Source organism: Megascapheus bottae, chromosome Y (assembly GCF_031878675.1).
Source record: "Megascapheus bottae isolate mThoBot1 chromosome Y, mThoBot2.hap1, whole genome shotgun sequence".
Classification (NCBI taxonomy): domain Eukaryota; kingdom Metazoa; phylum Chordata; class Mammalia; order Rodentia; family Geomyidae; genus Megascapheus; species Megascapheus bottae.
In genome coordinates, this window is record NC_143548.1 from 8,632,224 (window position 1) to 8,654,420 (window position 22,197).

General features: G+C 42.5%; 1 protein-coding gene across 1 annotated transcript; it reads left to right on the plus strand.

Annotated features, from left to right (window-relative positions):
• Positions 1-6,306: 6,306 nt before the first annotated feature.
• On the plus strand, positions 6,307-21,544 carry LOC150040284 (RNA-binding motif protein, X chromosome-like). The gene is made up of 5 exons (XM_090327342.1): positions 6,307-6,515; positions 16,322-16,434; positions 16,811-16,917; positions 19,550-19,700; positions 21,426-21,544. Exons 2-5 carry the CDS (start codon positions 16,329-16,331, stop codon positions 21,542-21,544), a joined length of 483 nt encoding a protein of 160 aa, XP_090183468.1. The 5' UTR covers positions 6,307-6,515; positions 16,322-16,328.
• The last annotated feature ends 653 nt before the right edge of the window (positions 21,545-22,197 follow it).

A 22,197-nucleotide genomic window follows, 5' to 3' on the forward strand; every position in this document is an offset into this window, starting at 1 on the left:
TACTAGCAGAGATCTGCAATAGAGCAACATCTTGATACATAAGGCCATATAGTATGAACGTAATTGAAAGGACCTCCAGGATATTGAAACAAAAGCCATATAATGAATGATTGTTGTCCTTAATGTACTATGTTGTCTCTCATCTTCTTTGCTGTCCCTTGGTTATCTCATATTGTTATAGTATCTCACTTTGTTATCTGATATATTGAATTTATTTGTATTTGCTTATTTGAAATTTGATAGGGAAAGGGGGAAAACCAAGACTGGTAGGGGGTGGGGGGGAGGGAAATGGGTACCAAGACATGTGAAAGGGTATCAATGTATGTGAATTAATTCACCTTCTATCTGGCAAATATCATGTAACCCTTTTAGGAATTACTAATCCTGGAGGTCTTTCTTTTATCGTCATCCTATATGGACTTATGTATGTAGGTTTTGCTCTATTTTAAGCCTTTGCTAGGAGAGCCCAAGGTTTCTACTGATTATGACTAATGAGGGAAAACATTAAGTCTATATTCCTCTGATTCTGGCTTACTTCCCTTAATATGATTTTTTTCTAATTCTTAGACCATTTCCTTACAGCAGCTGTTCTTTCAGAAAGCAGCACAGAATTCCGTTGTGTATAAATACCACATCTTGTTGACCCACTTATTAACTGAAGGACATCTGGGTTGGTTCCATATCTTGGCTATGGAAAATAGTGCTGCAATGAACAGCACTCTGCTAGTGGATTTAGTTTGTTCTTGTTTCTGGACGATTGGGTAAATGCCAAGTAATGGAATTGATGGGTCATAGCGGGGCTCTATGTTTAGTCTTTTGAGGAAACACCATCCTGCTTTCCACAGTGGTTGCACGGAATTGCACTCCCACCAAAAGTGTAGTAGTGATCCCAGCTGGCCACATCCCTTCCAGTATCTGTTGTTATTAGATTTGTTGATCCTGGCCATTCTAAACGGGGGGAGGTGCAGTCTTAGAGTTGTTTTGATTTGCATTTCTTTTATGGCCAGAGTTGTTGAGCATTTCTTCATGTGTCTATAGATCATTCTTATTTCTTCTTCAGCAAAGACTCTTTAAGTCTTTGGCCCATCTTTTAATGGCATGGTTGTTTCTTTGGAGATTAGTTTTGGAGTGATTCAATTTTTTGAGCTGTTGATATAGTTTAGATATGAGGCTTTTATCCATTGTATGGTTAGTGAAGATCTTATGCCACTCTGTAGGGTCGGTAGTTAGTTTGCCAGCTGTGTCCTTTATCATACAGAAGCTCTACAGTGTAATGCAGTCCCATTATCCAGACTTTCTCTGATTTGTTGTGTTTTGGGGTCCTTATTAAGACAGTTTCGACTTGTCCTATCTCTTATTGTAAAGTTTTCAGGGTATCTGCTTTTACCTTGAAGTCTATGATCCATTTGAAATTAATCTCGGTGTAAGGTGACAAAGACGTTAGTTTTCTGCAGGGCTTAACCAGTTCTGCCAGCAGCAGCTGTTGAAGAGGCTATCTTTCTTCCCTTCTATTTCTTTGATTCCCTTATCAAAGATTAGATCTTTGGCCATAGGTCTAGGGGTTAATATCTGAGTGTATTTCTTTGGTCCTCAGGACTGTTCTTGTGCCAGTACCAAACTGTTTCGTTCACTGTAGCTCAGTACTGAAATTCCTCCTGTTCTGTTCTCTCTGCTAAGAATTGTTTTTCCTATGCAGGTTTCTTTTATTGTTCCATATGAAATTTCACCTTGCCTCTTCTATTTCTTTAAAGAATGACATTGGGATATTGATGGGTATTGCCCATCAATGGCAAGATTGCCATTGGCAAGACTGCCATTTTCATGATGTTCATTCTTGCAATACAGGAGCATGTTTCCTCAGTTCTACTTCAGTTTCCTTTTGGGGGGTTTTAAAGTTTTCATCAAAAAGGTCCTTTACATTTTTAGTTATGTTAATTCTTAGGAGCTTTATTTTGTTTGAGGCTATTCTAAAAGGAGTTGCTTTCCTGATTGTTGCCTCAGAAAACCAGTTTTTCAGGTTTCCAAGCCACCTACCCACCACCACATCTAAATAGTCTAATAAAGGAATTTACATCTTGTGTTTTTGCTGGTTATATTTATGCTGAGGTTCTGACACTTGAAGAATGGTCCTTCCTAGACTCATATAGAGTATTTGTTAGACTCATATGGAGTACTCTACTTCCAATAATGTCACCCAACAGCGTAGGGAGACTGGACAGACCCTTACTTGAAGGAACAGACTTGTGAACCACAGTATTTCACATCTTCCTCTCTGTCCTCTTGTTTCTCCAAGTCAGCCAGTCTTTGCTGTACTCAGATTGTGGTGCAGGAGCCTGTACATTATCACCATGTTCATGACAATGCCTCTGGTTTGGTATGGACAGTACTATCTCACTACCAAAAATAGAGCATGGTCACAGGGAATATGGGTGGAGCCCAGGTAAGGCCTTGTTGCTTGGTGCTCTTTTCTTGGACAATACAAAAGACAGAGAATAGAATGTTCTCACAGTTTGAATCAGGACATCACAGTCATATTTTATGAAGACAACAACCATTAACTTTAACTCCTCCTCTAATAACGATTTCTGGGGCAGATGGATGTCCTTCACATCGTGACACAAGAAAGATGCTAAAATTCACATGGGCCCTATTTTTAAATATGTTAATTATTATGAGAGTGATAAAGAGGGGTACTTATAAGTCAGGAAAGGAGTACATTTCTTCCTAGACAGTGTCTCCTTTTTCTCTCTCCTAGTTTTTCCCTTGCATCCCCACCCACAAGTTGTGTAGTTCACTTTCAAAGGTCTGTCTCCTGGGTACAACTGTTACTTTTGCCCACCATTTCCCCCTCTATCTCTGTGTCTCTGCTTGAGTCCTCCCCAAACCACATAATTAAATGCACAAGTCAAAAAGAAGGAAACAGGGACAAAGGAAAGAGCCTCTTGTTTCCATCTCCCATAGTTCATTTTGATGACTAGTTTTCATATGATCAGGTGCATTGTGCCTTTGTGTTCCTGTCCTACGAGTATCCTCCCTTGCTCCTCTCTGTGTGAAGGCCCAGAGTTCTGTATCATTTTCCATGTCCCAGGGTGTTTTAGTACTAGTTCTACACGTGGGCAAAAATGTTGTCTCTCTCAAATTGGCTATTCTCACATACAGTGATTTTCCTGGGCCCATCCATTTTTCTCCCCTGCAAGTAACTATTTTTTCTTTCTAATGGTGGTGTAATTTCTTGGTGCATTTCTTTGTATCCACTGATGTACTGTTGGACTCCTGGGCTGTTTCCATAACTTGGCTATTGTGATTAGTGAGCAGTGGACATGGATGTGCAGGTGTCTCTACGGTCAGTGGTGTTCAGGTTAGATGCCAGGAGTTGTATGAAAGCTCTGTGCTTAGTTTCTTCAGAAACCTCCAGAGAGCTCTTCATGGAGCTTGTACTAGTTACATACCCACCAACCTTTCAACAGAGTTCCTTTTCACCACATACCTGTTGTTGTTGTTTGAACTCAAAATGATGGCCAATGAAACTGGGGTGAGATCTAATCTCAGAGTAGTTTTGATTTGCATTTCCTCTATGGCCAGGAACAAAGAGCTTTTCCTCAGGGTTTTCTTTTTGTTTCTTGCCTCTTCTTATGAGAAGTCTCTCCTTAGCTCCTTTGCCCATCTAGTGGCTGGCTCATTAGCGTAGAAAGGAGCTGCTTTCCTGAGTTCCTTGTATATTTTAGGCAGGAGACCTTTGTCAGATGTATTGTTGATGAAGATCTTCTCCCTGTCTGGTGACTATCTTTCTACTTTAGTATCTATGTCCTTTGCTATGGAAAAAATTTCCATTTTGTTGAAATCCCATGTGTTTAGTCTCTCCCTATCTGCTGTGCCCATAAACATCTTGTCAAAAAGTTTCTGTCCATGCCTCTGAGTTCTTGTGTTCCTCCTACTCCACCCTGTAGTAATTTCCAGGATTCAGGTCTGATGATGATGCCTGTGATCCACTTTGAGTTGATTTTAGTGCATGGTGATAAACAAGATCCACTGATAATCTTCTGCATATGGATGCCTTGTTTTCCCAATAGCAAGTATCGTACAAGCTGCCCTTTTTCCACTGTCTACCTTTGGCTCTCTAATCAACTATCAAATAAAGTAGTAAGTACATGTATCATTTGTCTGCTCCCTTGATCTTTGGGTGTTTGTTTGAACCAACACTATAGATCTGTACTACAGTTTCAGGTCTGGGATGTGAGACCACCAGCATTGTCATTTTGCCCACAATTGCTTTGGCTACTCATGGTGTTTTGCTGTTCCATCAGAATTTTCAGTTTGTTTTCTCTCTCTGGGAAAAGTGCTTCATTGGTATTTGCATGCAGATTGCATTATATTTGCAGATCCTTTTGAATGCTTTAAAATCGTAGATCATTTATGTTCCTTTCCAGTGTACTAATTCTGCCTCTCTTTCCACTTAGTGCTGCTCTCTTTGTTCCTGTTATCCAACTTTCACAGTTTTTGTTATAAAATAATTTTTTGCTTCCATAGGTTTATTACTAGATATGGACATGGATTCTTTACGTTCCCTTAGATACTGAGATCCTGTCATCTGCAAATAGGACTATGATGATTTCTTCTTTTCCCTTTGTGACTCTCATGTATTTATTGATTGATGTATGTATGACTCGTCCTAGGAATTGCAGAATTCTACTGAAGAAATGTGGAAGGAGTAGACAACCTTGCTGTCTTCCTGATTTAGTGGAAATGGTTTTACTATTTCAACATTCCCTAAGGTGTTGGCTGTTGGTCTATCACATACAGATTTCATAAGAGGTGTGTTCCTCCTATTCCTAGCTTCTGCAGAGCATTTCATATGAATGGATACTGGATTTGGGTAGTTGTTTTTCCCCGTGTCTACTCAGATAATCCCTATGGCCATTTTGAAAGGAAAAACAGAGAAAGTAACACCGAAGTTTCTATCACTAAGCACATGCAGAAGAAACAGTTTCCACCAGAGGCTAGCGGATTTTCCGATGATGTGCACACAATGGATAACCATGAACTTCTGGAAATACAACGTGAAGTACACACATCTTATATGTTGAAAGAGGAAGAATGTATTACTAGTAAAGGACCTGAGATAAGAAAATACTGTAATTGGACCTTGAGTGAGGCCCTGTGGTAGAGTGCTTGTCTAGCATGCAGGAAGCACGGGGTTGGACTCCTTGGTACCACGGCTACACAGAAAGGAACAAAAGAGGTGCAGAGATTATGGACTGGGCCCAGGCCCTGAGGTCCAGCCCCAGGACTCACGCGAAAAAAGAAAGAAACGCATAAATCCATACAGACACACACATAGAGACACACATGTACACAGTGAGATCTATACATGTATCTACGTATGACTTGTTTATGGATACAGAAATTTGTGCACGTATGTACACATACCTATGCATATATGCATATAGATGTATGTGTATATATGCATGCCGTATATATGGGTATGGATATGGATACATGGCACAGATATGGTACTCAAGTCGGAAGAGTACCTTCATTTTAAATGCAGTGTTCTAAAAGCGGGGCAACTGCATACAATTCTATGTACCGTCAGTTGCAGTGGTGTCATTTCTCTGAAGGGAACAAGTGTTGAAGCTAATAAGTCAATACACGATGCTTGTCAGATCAGTATGTAGGGCAAAGTACCGAACAGTGTGATGCGGAGTGTCCGTGTTCAGAAGTGGTGTGGATACAAAGGGTGAGGAGGACGCCGTGGGTCTGTACCTGTGAGCGTCGGTCCTCAGGAGGCTGAGACTGGGCAGTAGGGTTCCACGTTGAACCAACGTGCCAGGAGATGAGTACTGGAGGAGCACTAGTACTTGTACAGACACAAACAGCAGGCCCCCCGCAAGTTAAGAGGAGAGAAGATCTTGGGTCCAACTACTACATTAGCATGGACTGAGAAAAGAACACCGGGAATTAATCGGCAGGCTGTGGAAGGAAAGAAATGGAGGCTTTGGATTCCTGGCTTTCGTTTTGGGGTGTGTCGTACTCCGGCAGAGGCCCGTGGGAGGACATCATGTCAATATTTGGCGGGGGGATTCACCGGCTCTTTAGTACCAGGCCATCTGGCTCTTCCTCAAGCTTTGCTGATAGTGAAGGAATGGCAGGGAAGAAGGACCATCATTCACAGTGAGCATTTCATTTTACTTTTGCCTCCCCTCGCGGTGGAGCCCAAAACTCGAGAATCCCTCGGCGGCCCACCCCTTCGTGTTACAGCGCCCACGATGCCGACTTCCTCAACCGCTTGGCCCCTTACATCCGGGACCTTCAGGACGCCAAATGGGTGGGGCCGAGGCGGGGGCGGTCGCTGAAGCGGGAAGCGGGAAGCGGGTCATCGCGTCACCATAGAGACTCCGGAAAGAAGGTAAGAAATACAGGAACACGGGTACAGCACCGATTTCTGAGCGGCGGCAGGGACTGTCCGAAGCTGAATCCTCTCCCGTGAAGAGAGAAATCGTTGTGGCGCCGACGTTGTAAGAGTTGTACCTCAGGTTTTACCGGACGTCCTAGACACATCCTTTCAGCACGGTAGACACTGATTCACCTGTGCACGAAAAGGTATTGTTGGCTGGGGGTCGGGAGGAGCGGGGCCTCACAGGCTGCTAAAAGCCGGCTTGGGGCCCGGTTCCGTGGAAGGAAACCCCGCGGAGCTGGAAGTTGTCCCGAGTGGGGGATGGGCTTACACTCTGTGGTGTCCCCGAGGAAAAGCAGCGGAAAACCACGTCTGCGGCGGAGAATCTCCGTTGTCTAGAAAGCCTTCGGCCTGCTGTGAGGGGCTCTGGCTTCCTGCGACGGGGATTTTCCCACAGCGAATGCTCTCCCCACTTGCCCAAACCACGGTCCGCCATTTTGGGGGGCGGGGCGGGACGTGCGGTGGGCTGGGTGGTGAGGGGGCCGAGGGGTGGGGTGCGGGGTGCAGTGCGCTGCGGTGGGAGGGGCAGCTGGGGAGGTGCGGTGTGCGGTTCCGTGCGGTCGGAGGTGAGGTGGACTGGGGCGGGGTGGAGGGCCCGGGGTGGTGAGGTGGGGTGCGGGGTGAGGTGGGGTGTGAGTGGTGAAGCGGGAATGGCGGTGGAAGGAGGCCCGGGTGGTGAGGTGGGGTGTGTGGTGAGGTGGGGTGCGTGGTGAAGCGGGAATGGCGGGTTTGGTGGAGGCCTGGGTGGTGAGGTGGTGTGTGTGGTGAGGTGGGGTGCGTGGTGAGGTGGGGTGTGAGTGGTGAAGCAGGAATGGCGGGTGCAGTGGAGGCCCGGGTCGTGAGGTGTGTGGTGAGGTGGGTGTGAGTGGTGAAGCGGGAATGGGGGGTGGCAGGAGGCCCGGGTGGTGAGGTGGGGTGTGTGCTTAGGTGGGGTGTGAGTGGTGAAGCGGGAATAGCGGGTGTGGTGGAAGAGGGTGTGGTGGAAGCTCGGGTGGTGAGGTGGGGTGGAGGGCCCGAGGTGGTGCTGTGCTGTGGTCGTGCAGTGCTGTCGAGATACCCTCGGCCGGCAAGGAAAATCGCAACAATTAGGACTTCTTCTCAAGCCACTTTTTATTCAGGCCGCTCACAGTTTCTCTCTCCTCCCGTCTCCCTCTCGTTTCTCCTCCCACTTCCTCTTAACCTTGCCTTATAAGGCTCTCTTAACCAATCAGTTTTGCTTCCTCTTATAAACAAGCCAATCATATAACAGCACGCATATAGCACACTTTGGGCAGACCCTAATATGGCAACAGACAGACTTCCGTTCACGCAGGAGGAGCGTGACTAGGCATTCTATTTCCTTAACTTCACGGATCAACAGATTCAAAACAACAAGGCAAACAGCGGAAATCGGCCCCATCTTGTAATGGCGATTTTCTGGCTACTTACATCTCCCCCTTTTTTGTTTATTTGTAGTAGGAAGGGCACGAGGCCTGCAGAACCTCCTGTCATTCCCACCACAGTAGCAAGGGACCATGCCTGTCTTAGGTTGGGGAGATGCCTCTTGATCCTTACCCGTCATGGACACAAGATACTTGAGCATTGTGGTCTTTCTTAGGTTGGTATTAAGACCAATCTCCTCACTTACCCGTCTTTGACTACTGGTCCAGCATGCTTAACCATACCTGGGGGGGTTGTTCCATAGTGATAGCCATTAATGCCTGTTGTATTATCAGTTGATTGCGCTTCCTCTGCCTCAGTATTTGTCTGCGTAATGCAAACACAATCCAACACAAAATGCCTAGACCCACGTTCAACAATACAATTAAAGATACACATCCTGCCCATTCCTTAATCCAATTACAAGAACTGGAAACCTAATTTACAAAATCTTCCCCAGTGGCAATATTCACCCGTGTGGTATTAACAATCATAATTTCATAGCGCAACTGATCGGTAAGATTTTCAAATTCCAAAGACCAGGATTCCGTCAACATTTTCCCTAACCTTCTAGACAAATTGGCAGCATGAGAAAAATTATCATAAGTCAAAGGAGTAATACATAATCCACTACCCGTACCCACACAAGTAAGTTGAGCATAACTATATACAAGATCCAACTGTTCCTGCAGTAAGTCCACTCTCTGATTTAACACCATAAATCTGCGATGATTAACTTGTATCTGTGTGTCCATCGCTTGAGAAACAGGCTCGGATAGTCTATTTGCGGTCGCAGCTGTTTGAACCGATGTCACCAGGGCAACAGCACTAGCAGCAGCTGTTGAGATCAAAGACAAGATCAAGACAACCAAAGCAGCCTCGGTCGCTTTAACTTTACAATCAAGTCCTTCTCTTGCACTTGGACCGGAACAGGAAGAAATGTTGGCAATCTCATAACCACAACAGCATAAAACAGACTAGCATTCCAACATTGGCTCAAATAACATCGATTTTGTGAACAATTTAAAAAAGAACCATTAACAATATTATAATCAAAAACAAGAAACATAAAAGGAGGCCAAACACAAACAGGGCTAGCATCAAAATTGGCCTGGTATTTGCAGGAAGAATTGTATCTAACATGATCATTATAAATTGAACCATCTGACATCATACAATTAGAATTTGTACAAGTATAATTACAATAACGAATCATCCCATCTTGCAAAAAGGCCAAGGCATTAGCACTACTACAAGCATATTTTCCACAAATTAACCAAACATTAAAGGGATTCTCAGGGTGAGAATAACGAGGTAAATGATAGGTAAAATTATAATTACTAACAAAAGTACTATTGGCAAATTTAGCAATAAAAGGGGTAAAAGCAAAACCAGGTTTTAATCCCACTGCTCTGGAACTCTGGCATCCTGTCCACTCCCACGGCCATACCAATTTTGACTTACACCTAGGATACAATAAAGGAACTTTGGCATTCCCTAAAAACTCCGAATAAGGGGCTAAGGGAGCTAGGGCAGTAAGACTTACTACACGTTTATCCTGAGAAACATTTTTTGCAAACACTCCTATCTCTTGCTTATCCAGCTGTATACAATCACCATTAGTAGCATTTTGAGATACAACAAAACATAATGTCGCTTCCAAATGCATGGCTAAACTATAATTTCCTAACTCCGAACTAAAAGGGACATAAGGAAGTTGTAATGAACCATTGGCAGTAAACAAATATGGAAAAACTCTAGAGGTACTAGTCACGGGCATCGGTAATGGGAACGTCTTCATCATGGCCCATAGTAGACGAGGCTCCACCAGTGGGCAGAGTAATGCTATCAGCAGTATCTTCTTTGCGATCATTTTCTTGCGACTTTCTCACCAGTCATTCCGGCACCCAAATAGGATCCTGTGAGTCCTGTGGAAACACACAAACTGTTCCTCGTACCCATGAGAGTATGGGGTCTGGCCCATTCCATTGGCCAGTTAATATATCCTTCCACTTTACCAATCCCTTGAATTGCCCTTTAATTGGAGTGGTGTGCCGCTCCATGGCAGAATGGCCTTGAATATCCAAATTTAAAAAATTTATAGTAAAAAGGGCTAAAGAAGTTCTTTCTTTTGGTGTCCTTTTATACCCAATTCCCCCTTTTTGTTTTTGTAAATAAATTTTTAGGGTGCGATGAGCTCGTTCCACAATACCCTGACCTTGAGGGTTATAAGGCAATCCATGGGAAACCTGCACTCCCATGGTTTGGCAAAAGGCACCAAATTGTTTACTTGTACAGGCAGGACCATTATCTGTTTTAATAAGATAAGGCATTCCCCAGGAAGCCCAAGCTTCCAGACAATGAATAATTACATGATGAGTAGTCTCTCCCCCTAAAGGGGTAGCATGAATAATTCCTGAACATGTATCAACTGAAACATGTAAATATTTTAACTTCCCAAATTCTGTAACATGAGTAACATCCATTTGCCAAATTTTTAAGGGAAGTAAGCCACGGGGATTGACACCTAATGGCACAACTGGAAGATGGGTAACACATTTTGGGCAATTTAATATAATATGCCTGGCATTTTGACAAGACAATTTAAACCAAGATTGCAGGGTGCGAGCATTAACATGAAGTTGACTATGAAATTCTTGGGCCTGCACTTCTGGGGTAAATACAGCAAAAGCCATTTGCATACGCGTACACTTATCCACTACATCGTTGCCTAGACTTAGGGGCCCAGGCAAACCTGTGTGGGCACGTATATGCAATGGGAAAAAGGGGGCTTTGCGAGCACAAATTAGTTCCTGCAATTGCCTAAACAAATTACATACAGTGCTACTTTTACTTATGGGTCCTGCAGCTTCTAAAAACTGCAAAGCATTAACTACATATGCAGAATCAGAAATGATATTAAAAGAAAAGGAACAATTTCTAAATACAGAAATAGCAACCTGCAATTCTATTTGTTGTGCCGACCCAGGCTGAAACTGACATAATACTGGTTCCTGACCCTCAACCAAATAGGGTCCCAACCCATTTTTGGAACCATCAGTAAAAATATTAACTGCTCCGGGTATGGGTTGCTTGGCAGTAATTACTGGAAAAACAATTGGATGTTCCTTAAAGAATTGTAAAAAAGGATTTTTGGGATAGTGATTATCAATTTTTCCAATAAACATACAATTTAAAATAGACCATTCATCAATGGTGACATTTACAGCCTGAACTTGCTGGGTATTATATGGAACTATAAGAAAATTAGGCTGATAGCCGCAATGTTCTATACTAAATTTAATTCCTAAAATAGATAAATTGGCAACTGCCGTGGGATAATATTCAATAGATTTGACAGGGGACATTTTCGGATGGATCCATGCTAAAGGTCCATCCTGCCATAACACTCCTGTAGGCTGCTGAAATGAGGCTAGGATAATTAAAGAAATTTCTCGCCCTGGTTCTATTCTTTGTAAAAATGTCAAATTTAGTTTTTCTTCTAAAATTTCTAAGACTTTTCTAGCCGCAGAGGTTAATTCTCTTGGTGAGTCCAATGCAGATGAACCTTGCAATAAATCATATAAGGGCTTCAATTCACTATTACTCATAGGCAAGGAGGTTTGAACCCAATTAATGTCTCCCAAAAGTTTCTGAAAATCATTCAAAGTCTTAAGGTGGTCTTTTTGCAATTGCCATTTCAAAGGCCTTATTTTTTGGGATGTTATTTTACTTCCTAAGTATTGCACTATCCTATCCTTCTGGGGCTATGGATAATCCTCTATTTTCCAGGCAGTTAATTAATGTGGCAAAAGCCTTATCCAATATGTTTTGATCTTTGGAAACCAACAAGATATCATCCATATAGTGCAAGCACCGCACCGATGGAAACTTCTCCCGAACAGGAATTAAAGCTGCATGTACATACAAGTGACACAAGGTGGGGCTATTGGCCATTCCCTGAGGCAGCACAACCCATTCAAAATGCTCGTCTGGGCTCTTTTGGTTTATAGAGGGTAGGGTAAAAGCAAACCTACAAGTGTCCATACTATTCAGCGGAATGGAAAAAAGCAATCTTTTATATCAATAACAATTATGGGCCATTCTCGAGGCAAAGTAGAAAGTAAAGGCAGTCCTCGTTGAACAGGCCCCATGATTTGCATTTGGTTATTGATTGCTCGCAAATCATGTAATAGTCGCCATTTTCCAGATTTTTTTTTGATAACAAATATGGGAGTATTCCAGGGAGACACTGAGGGGCGGACATGTCCTAACTCCAACTGTTCACGTACCAGGGCTTGGGCTGCAAGTAATTTTTCAGAGGGAAGTGGCCACTGAGGAACCCACACAGGGTCCTCTGTCTTCCACTGGATGGGCATGGTCTCCTCAGCGGCCCCTAAGAAAAACCCAGACCTTGGTGTTTAGAAAGCTGTATTACTGGGATAGGAGAAGTACGTCCCTGTAATTGTTTCCCTAATCCAAGACCCGGTTGGTAACCCATCTTTGACATGATTTTTTCTGCTTTGCTAGGAGCATCATTGGTAAGTTTGAACTTCATTTGTCTTAGGATGTCTCTACCCCAAAGGGATATGGGTATAGAGACCACATAGGGCTGGAAAAGTCCACTATGTCCCTCCTGATCCTGCCAATGCAACATAGCCGCACTCATGTTTGGGGTAGATGCATAGCCTAATCCCTGTAATGACTGCGAAGCAACCTGTATTGGCCAGGCTCTTGGCCAATCCTGATTAGAAATAATACTTTTATCTGCTCCAGTATCCAGCAATCCTAAAATAGACTTTCCATCTACTAATAGTTGTAGGACAGGTCGTTCTTCAAGATCCATGGATAAATAGGCTGCATTGCTTCCCAAGGAACCGAAGCCTCGATTTCCTCGACTAATATTTTTTGCAGAGAATAGTTTATGACAGCTAGGAAGTAAGAATAATTGAGCTATGTGGTCCCCAGGCAAGATGGCTGAAACTCCCTGGGGGGATTCCACCATGATTTTGATTATATCTTGATAGTCAGAATCTATTACTCCAGGGTGAATTCTAAGGCCTTTTAGGTGGAAGAGGAACGGCCAATTAAAAGACCCACCGTACCTGTAGGGAGGGGGCCCTTGAGATCGAGTCCACTAATTGGACTCCCATTTTTGGGGTTAATATGAGACTGGTGGTAGAACAGAGGACAAGTCCTGCTGACCCAGGAGTGGCTCTCCTTGCTGGCTCGGATGCCGAAGGGTTGGCCATGTCTCTGTTACTGGCCTGGAGGCAGATGTCATTGCCCCATATATTTGAGGGCCCTGGGGATGTGGGCCCCGGTACCCGTTTTTTGAACCCTGCTCGTTGAGTGGAGGTAAAAGCCGCCCTTCTTTGTCCTTTACTGACCTGCATTCATTGGCCCAGTGATTGCCTTTCTTGCACCAGGGGCAAAGACCTGGCAGAGGGTGTCCTTGAGGCTGATTTTCCGCACCCCCTCTACCATTTTTCTCTGGGCAGTTTTTTCTCATATGACCTAGCTTACCGCATTTATAGCAGGCATTGCTTCCCTTTTGTCCCTGTCTTGTCATTTGTACTGCGGCGGCGGCTAAACCAGCATTGGTAAGGGGTCCTCCAATCTTTCTACATACTTTCATCCACACCTCAATACCTTTTACTTTGTATGGGGTGATTGCTGCTCTGCATTCTTTGGTACACTGCTCAAATACTAAGTGTTGGATAAGGGGCATGGCCCTATCTGCGTCCCCAAAGATTTTTCCAGCTGCATCAACCATTCAGGCGACAAAATCAGAAAAAGGTTCTAAAGGTCCCTGAATAATTTTAGTAAGATTTCCTGCTACTTCCCCTCTATTAGGAAGAGCCTTCCATGCCCTAATGCCTATCTGGTTAATCTGGCCATAGACATCAGCTGGAAATCCATTCTGATTGTTAACAAAATTTCCCAATCCTAACAGCATATCTCTATTCCAATAGGGCCTTCCCTGATTTGCATTAATTGCAGCTTGTTCAGTAGCATACTCCATAACAAAAGCTCTCCAGTCCAGGTATTGCCTGGGGCTAAGACAAGCCGGGGTCATGCAGTTTCTATTAAGACTCTCTACCTGAGCTACAGTAAAGGAGGCTCCCACTCCATAGGCATGGACTGACTCGGACAGTGCTTTAATGGTTTTAAAATCTATGGGCTCATGATATCTCTGATTGTTGGGTCCTTCAAAAACAGGGCATCCTAGACAGAGTTCCTTTTGTACTTGTTTCCACACTTCTGGAGCTCAGGAACGTCCAACTCCCGGAACAGGCGGGGTAGGAGGAGGAGGAAAAGGAAGGGGCAGGGGCAGCGCCTCAAAATGAGGAACTTCCTGCCCTGTATTAAGGTCCAACCTCTTACGCGACCTTTTCCAGTCTCAGATAGCACTAAGCCAGGATACTGCACCTAATGCAGGCTCTTCCAGGTCATACTCCTCCTGCATATTTTCAGGTGGCAAGGGGGGGATAAATAGAAGGAATCATTCGATCCTCCCCTGAATTCTCGCTCCTGGATTCTGACCTTTCCTCCTTAAATTCCTCCAATGCTATTTTTCCTTCCACTAGCGCGCCGGAGCAGCACTCATCAGACAAACAGCTCCTAACTAGTTTCCAAATGGGTTTTACTCCGGGCCTTAGACGTCCTTGATCTGCCGCAGTGTCCAAGTCTCTCCCTAACTTATCCCAAGTAGGCAGCAACACATTTCCTGACACAGAGAACCAAGAGGCTACCTCCTCCACATTAAGGAGGAAAAGTCTCAAGATACTTTGTTTCACTTTCAAATTCTTAGTGTGCAGTAGTGCGTCAAGAGCAGTCACTAACTGTGACGATTCTGAGGCTCCCATTCCAGAGCTTTTCTCCGCTCTCTCTTTACCTACAGAAGAGAGCAAAATAAATTGGTCCCTCTTACCTGGGACTTACCGGTGCACCACCTTGAGTTCTGAAGTCCTCCCCGTACGGGCCACCAGTTGTTGCGATCCCCTCGGCCTGCAAGGAAAATCGCAACAATTAGGACTTCTTCTCAAGCCACGTTTTATTCAGCCTGCTCGCAGTTTCTCTCTCCTCCCGTCTCCCTCTCGTTTCTCTTCCCACTTCCTCTTAACGTCCCCTTATAAGGCTCTCTTAACCAATCAGTTTTGCTTCCTCTTATAAACAAGCCAATCATATAACAGCACGCATACAGCACACTTTGGGCAGACCCTAATATGGCGGCAGGCAGACTTCCGATCACACAGGAGGAGCGTGACTAGGCATTCTATTTCCTGAACTTCACGAATCAACAGATTCAAAACAAAAAGGCAAACAGGGGAAATCGACGCCATCTTGTAATGGCGATTTTCAAGCTACCTACAGGGTGCGGTGCTGAGTGTGGGTGATGAGTTGGGGTGGGGGTGTGTCATGATGTTTGGGGCGGGGGGTGGCGGTGGCTGGTGGGTTGGGCCTGGACCCTGGGCCTATTTGCTGCCCCTGACCTCTTGTCCCTTATGGCGCTCAACCACCTGAGCCACGCAACCACTCCCGGTTCGCTGGGGCTGAGCTGGAGAACAGAGTCTCACCAGGGCTGTGTTAAATGGAGACAGAGGAAACATACATGACACGTGCCTACATCTTGCACAACTTCAGAGGAATTGTTTCCTTCCTGCCTTGCTGGAGTTAACGGCTACATGCTGTCTTTAGTAATTGTGGAACTGCTGAGGGATGCAAAAGTCACTCTAAAAGGCCGATACAGATGCCAAGAGCTTGGCCTCGTGGTGCAGAGCCTGCCTTACATGCACCAAGACCCGGTTCGATTCTTCGGTACCACATACATTAAAAAAAAACAGCCAGAAGTGCTGCTGTGGATAAAAGTGGCAGAGCTCCAGCCTTGAGAAAGTGCAAGGGTAGTGCTCAGGCCCTGAGTTCAAACCCCACGACTGGCAAAAAGTTTAAAACTATAAATAAATAAAATGGTGATGGAGAGTTTATGAGTCCTTATATTTTTGAAACTGCACACACTACATGCAGTGTGCTCTTACTGAGAAATGAAGTATGAACACTGTACATATGAACTACTCTGATTTGCCTAGTCTGGTCTTCTCTCTTGTATCCCACAAATATATAACATGTTCCAGTGAAATAGTGACACCCTGAACATTTCAATTCTTAGATTTGTACATGCAATAAATTTATCACAATCTTCTAAATCTTCTTACTGTGGCCTAATAGGCCAGCGATAGCGGTGCTTTATATATGACAAATTTTGTTGTTTCAAGTAAGACTCATTAAGGTCTGGTTTTTCAGGTTCTTTGACTAGAGTATTAAGCACACTGAAAACCTTCGATTTTGATTTTTTTGTTTGGTTTTGTGTGTGTGTGTGTGTGTGTGTGTGTGTGAGTGTGTGGATGTGTTTGTGTGTGTGTGTGTGTGTGTGTGTGTACCTTACAGGAAAAGGATGGCATCTGATCAGCCTAGGAAACTGTTTGTAGGAGGCCTTAGTGCAGACACCAGTGAAAAGGCCCTTGAAGGGATCTTTTGTGTGTTTGGACACATAGCAGAAGGTAGGTCTTTGCTTAAGCCTCTGTGTGGGTAAATAGATGTTAAATACATGAAATAATAATCTTAATATTGTTCAAATAAAATGTCTGTTCTTCAAACTTGAAAGACAAATACTACATTTTAAATGAAGCACTGACTCACTACAATGCCCTAAGCATCTCATAGCACTGAAGAAGAAAATAACAAATGTGTTGTGGAAACATGTGAAATGTGATGGGCTTGTTGTTACTGAAATATTAGTGAATGTGTAACAGGGATGGATGTCAAGAAAGCTTTGACTGCTGTGCCTATCAGCATAATATTAAAAAGAAATCACTGTGTTTGCCGTTTTATTCTTCATGTTCTTGCATACATTAAAACTGTTTCTGTATATTGCAGTTATTTTGCAGAAGCATGGGGAAATTAAGAAGTCTAGAGGCTTTGCTTTTATTACCTTTGAAAACTCTGCAGATGCTCAGTGCGCAGCCAAAGAGATGAATGGAAAAGTAAGCATCTTTTAGTATTATCTTATTTCTGTTCAACAATTGCCAAAATTGGTTTCTTTTCTGCAGTAGATATAATATATGATGATGTGGTGAAAAGGTGATATGATGCCATATGGCCCCATTGACACTTTGTGTTGTAATATACTCAGAAATGGCTGTCAAACATGTACCTGTGGTTCACAGTTCATGAACTTAGGATTCATTTAAAAAGAGGATGCAGTCAGGACATGGAGGCCACAGATGATTGTGTTAGACCTCTAAAAACAAACAAATTGGGCCGAGATTTGGCCTAGTGGTAGGGTGCTTGCCTAGCATTCACCAAGACCTGGGTTCCATTCAACAGTACCACATACATAGAAAGTAAACCAGAAGAAGTGCTGAGTCTGACGTGGTGGACCTCTAGGGATGAGAAGCCCAAGGACAGTGCTTAGGCCCCTAGTTAAAGCCCAGGCCTGGCAAAAAAATTGAAAAATAATATTTTTATCATCTGTTACAAGAAGCAAAATTAAAAGCCAGTACGGCTGAGAGCAGTAGACTAGGAAAAACCTGAGCAACAATTTACAAGTCCCAAGTTCAAGTCTCTGTAGGAACAGAGACCAAAATCTTGAGAAAGGAATTAGATGTGCACAGCTTATTGAGTAAACTTGTTTCATGTTCCTATTCCAAGATCACTATCAATAGTATGTTAGCCCTCCATCAATTAGACCTTGCTGGGCATTAGTGATCATTGTGTAATACTAGCTATTGGAAATGGCTGAAATCTGCTGGAGTTTAGTACCAACTACATGAGCCTACATGTCCTAATAAGGAGAAAAAGTCCAGGTCATAGAAGTCTGTCTCAAGTTGTAACAGGCAGTATATGCCGTCCAATGAGCTTGAGGTCTTGAGTTGTAAGTTGGAAGCTAGAAAAAGTAAATAAATAAAGCTACAACTTTAAAGAAACCTGCAAAAAGGACAAACAGAACAGATAAGGAAAGAGATGCAAAATAAAATAAATGAAAATAAATCAAATGTAATACAAGTTGTGTGAAGATTTTGATGGTTTGTTCCTCTCGAGTATTTTTGTTTCCCGGTCCTGGGAATTAAAATCTGAATCTGTGCACTATCCTAGGACACTTTTTGCTCAAGGGTAGGGCTTTTCCAGTTTATCTATAGTAACACTTCAGGCTTTTCTGTGTATATGGTACTTAGGAATTGAGCCCACGACCTCATGCATTCTTGCCAAGTGCTACCACTATGACAGGCTGCTGGCCCTTCAAACTGTTTGGTTTGTCTGCCTGTCAATTTTGCGTAATCTGGGGGTTTGAACACAAGATTCTGCTTGCTAAACAGATACTCTACATGCTTACAAATTGTTTTTATTGTTAGTGTAAGTAAAGATGATGTACAGAGGGATTACAGTTACCCAAGTAAAGTGTGTTTCTTTTTTGGACCATGGCACCCATATTCTACTTATTTGCTATATTTTCTTGAGCTGAAAGTACTGCTTACTTGACTGTCTAAACTACCTTACATTTTTCTAACTAACAGTGGCATCTAACGTGGTGTGAAAATCTTGCACTGATGGTTTATCTTCCTAATCTCCTCCTGCACATTACCTGGATATTTCCTAGCAACATGGAAGTATTTCGATGACATCAAAGCTTTAAAAGGAACATAGGCAAGGTCACACAGAATTTTTGTGAAAAGTGGGTTTGATGGAAACTAACATGGACAAATGGATGGATCCTTTCTCTCCTATAATTCTTGGCATTCCTCAAGCAGAATGATTTTTATTATTTTATAGTAGTTATTATGGATGGCTTACTTTTTTCTATCTTGAATAAAATCTATCTATGTCTTTGAGGATTATAAATTCCAGAGGTAATGTATCTCTAGCCTGTTTAGTTTTTCTGTTATCTATATTGACATTGGAATTCAGGTCTTCAAGGTCATGCTCCATTTTCCCCTCACACAGATGGATCTATTTCAGTCAGTAGTAAAGTTTTGCTAGTTAATTGAACATAAGAGCCTCATGGAAGTTGATACCCAAGTAGAATTTAAATCACTGTTCTAAGGTCTTGAAGCCACTATCTATTCTGGGGGTAGCTTGTTTTCCTTTTTTTCCTTACATAATTCTGTCACCTTTTGTGATTCTTCTATCGTTTAAGCTCTGCCTAGTATATGCCTGCATATTTTAGCCCTTCCTCTTTGTCCTTAAAGATATTACTTCATATATCTGCCTTCTAAAAATTGACTCTTTTGGCTTCTTCTCATTTGATAACTATACACAAAAATTTAACAGCTCAAGAGGAATTATTATCAGAGATTTATTTTGCTTTAGTTCAAGCAGAAGCACAGGTGAGCATCTCCATAAACTAATGCTTTATTCTTTCATCCAACTCATGTTTTATGCATTTCCTCCTCTGTGTTACACATTAATGCAGTACCAGCAGAGTGTTCTGAATAAGTACTCTGTACTTTTAATTCAGGTTAAGGAAAATGAATGCTCTTCCACTTGATGGAAAATACTTGTTAATGAAGCATATACTTTGTACTTTCTCATATTTGCAAGAAAATATGAAGTAGTAACAAAAAACTCAAAGCAAATAAGGTGGCATTACTGGTCAAATCTTTATTTTTATTTTTTCAGTTGTTAGATGGGAAAGTAATTAAAGTAGAGCCATCTTATGGCAAACCATCTTATGGCAGTCATGGTAGAGAGAGCGGACCACCTATCTCAAGAAATACAGTGACCCAAAGAAGACGAAACGATGGCCATTCTTCATCTGAAGGGAACTTTGGTAATGTTTTAAAAGATAAACTTACACACATAGGATTGAAAGCCAGGAAGTTTGTAGAGACAAAATTAATTCTCACTCACTTCCTTATGAGCAGAACTGAAATTTACTGCTAATAAGAAAGCTAGTTTTAAACGTTTCAAGAAGTAAGATTGACTTCACAAAATACTTTTAAATTCACTTTTAAATTTTGCCCTTACTCATTCAACAATTTTTTTCACTTGAAAGTCATCGTGTGCTGGGAGCTTAGCCTAGTGGTAGAAATGCTTACGTAGCATGCATGAAGACCCTGCTTTCATTCCTGGGTACTACATATATAGACAAAAGCTGGAAGTGGAGCTGTGGCTCAAGTGGTAGAGCTCTAGCCTTGAGAAAAGTTCAGTGTCATTGATCAGGCTCTGAGTTTAAGGCTCAGGACTGGCAAAAGAAAGAAATCATTTATAATGCCCTCAGTTGGAAGCAGTGCTGTAGCTTAAGTTATAGAGCAATAGCCTTGAGGTGTAGACATCTGGAGCATAGAGCTCAAGTCACACATCCCTCCACAAGGTATGGAGGCATTGGTGGGGAGAGAGAGAGAGAGAGAAAGAGAGAGAGAGAGAGAGAGAGACAGAGACAGAGACAGAGACAGAGAGACAGAGAGACACAGAGAGACACAGAGAGACACAGAGAGAGGGGGGAATAAAGAGAGAGGAGTGGGGAGTATCCCTACTCTCTGATGAATATAAAAAGTTGAAGGGTTAGTATTGCAATTGGTTTGTTTTTGTTAAAAGTCATATAAATGTGCTCTTTTGTCATTCTGTCTATAGCTTGAGCAACAGCCCAATCTTTAAATTTACTTTATGAACTAACTAGAGCCTTCCATTCTCAAATGTGCCTTTGTTTTGTGAAAGACATAGAAAACTCATGTGGTATGTCTTTGTTGTGTTGTATGACCAGAAGAGAATGAGCCATAAAAAAAGATGTCACATAAGATTTCCCAATATTTCCTTTTCTTTTATTTGGGAAAGTGTGTTCTTACTATTTCCCTTTTTTCCAGTCCTGTTTTGATCTCAGGGCCTGAGCCCTGTCCTTGGACTTTCTCAAGGATAAGTTTACCACTTGAGCCTCTGCACCACTTTCAGCTTTTTTCCCTATGTATGTGGTACTGAGGAACAGAACCCAGACCTTCATGCATTCTAGACAACAATCCACCACTAGGCCAAATTCCCAGCCCCAGTATATCACTTTCAAAAGCATAGTTTGGCCTTAAATAGGAAATTATGAAGTATGTACTGAACATTTTATTTAATTATTTCATGAAGGTACTGAGAATATAGCTGTTAGTTCTAGTCATTAATTGCAGACACCTCTGTAAAGTAATGCAGCATTTATTGTGAGTTAAGATACATAGATTTAAATCTTTTCTTATCCATTAAATTAATCTTGAGAAGCAAATGTCAAATTGAATTTGAGGATCAGTGTGTTTATATGAGTATACATTTTGTTTTTCTCAAGAAATTTTCCCCAGCCCTTAAGTATGGACACATTATTTCCAGTTACACTGACAATAGAAGTGATAGAATTATTTTTATACCATGAAGGATGTTCATTGTACATCCATTCTCTTTAGAGCACATTGTCTTTAGGCCTCATTTCTGTGTCTTATACGTATAACTATACTTGGACTTATCTTAGGTGATATTTGAGTTCATATCAGCAATGTGTCCAAAAACATGTTTTCACAACCAGATTCTCCAGGACTTATGGTGGAAAGAGTCATTATGATGATAACCGCAGCTCACAATGTGAATGGAGAGGAAGAGATGAAAATACTGCAAGAAGAGATACCCATTCGCGTGATCATTTAAGAGGGCTTCTTCCTTCAATGGAGAGGGGTTTTGAGGCTCCTCATGAGTCAAAAAAGTAGCTCAGTGAGTGTAGATTCACAGGAGATTTGGAGATTGTGGTGGAAGGCTTGTAAGAGGAGTGAGCAAATATTAGCACCATGTTTCACTTGCATGCCAAACTTCATTTTCCAACATACAAATAGAATGGTTCTTTTCAATGATAAGTGAGTATTTCTAAAATGTTTTAGTTTAGAGGAACAAGCATAAATTTATGTTCATGTTAAAAATGGTATTTTCATCTGAACAAACAGTAACATTTGAAGAGATCCACTGGTGTTTATGTTTTTGAGAAAAGGAAGTTAGGTTGGGGGATTAAATGTCAGAATCATTACTTAAAAGAGGTTGTGATTCTGTAAGTCTGGTTATGAGAATGGTGAGTGTGAGCGTGTGGATGTGGATGCTCATACAAATGTCCCTGTGTGTGCTTTGTTCTGGGCCTAAAGTCAGTGTCTTGGCCTGAGTTCAAGGCCTGAGTGGTGTTGGAAATAAGTCTTGTGGACTCTACTGCCCAGGCTGCCAGGCTGGCTTCCCACTGGGATCCTGATATCTCCAGCTCCTGACAAGTACATTGCATCTTGGTCAATGTTGCCCCCTCCCTTCTTCTCACTCATTTT

Bases quoted from the DNA above. Each gene is read 5' to 3' on its own strand.
- LOC150040284 (XM_090327342.1), top strand. From the start codon at position 16,329: ATGGCATCTGATCAGCCTAGGAAACTGTTTGTAGGAGGCCTTAGTGCA. The intron at 16,918-19,549 runs GTAAGCATCTTT...TTATTTTTTCAG, and splicing joins CCAAAGAGATGAATGGAAAA to TTGTTAGATGGGAAAGTAAT. The intron at 19,701-21,425 runs GTAATGTTTTAA...TTTCACAACCAG, and splicing joins TTCATCTGAAGGGAACTTTG to ATTCTCCAGGACTTATGGTG.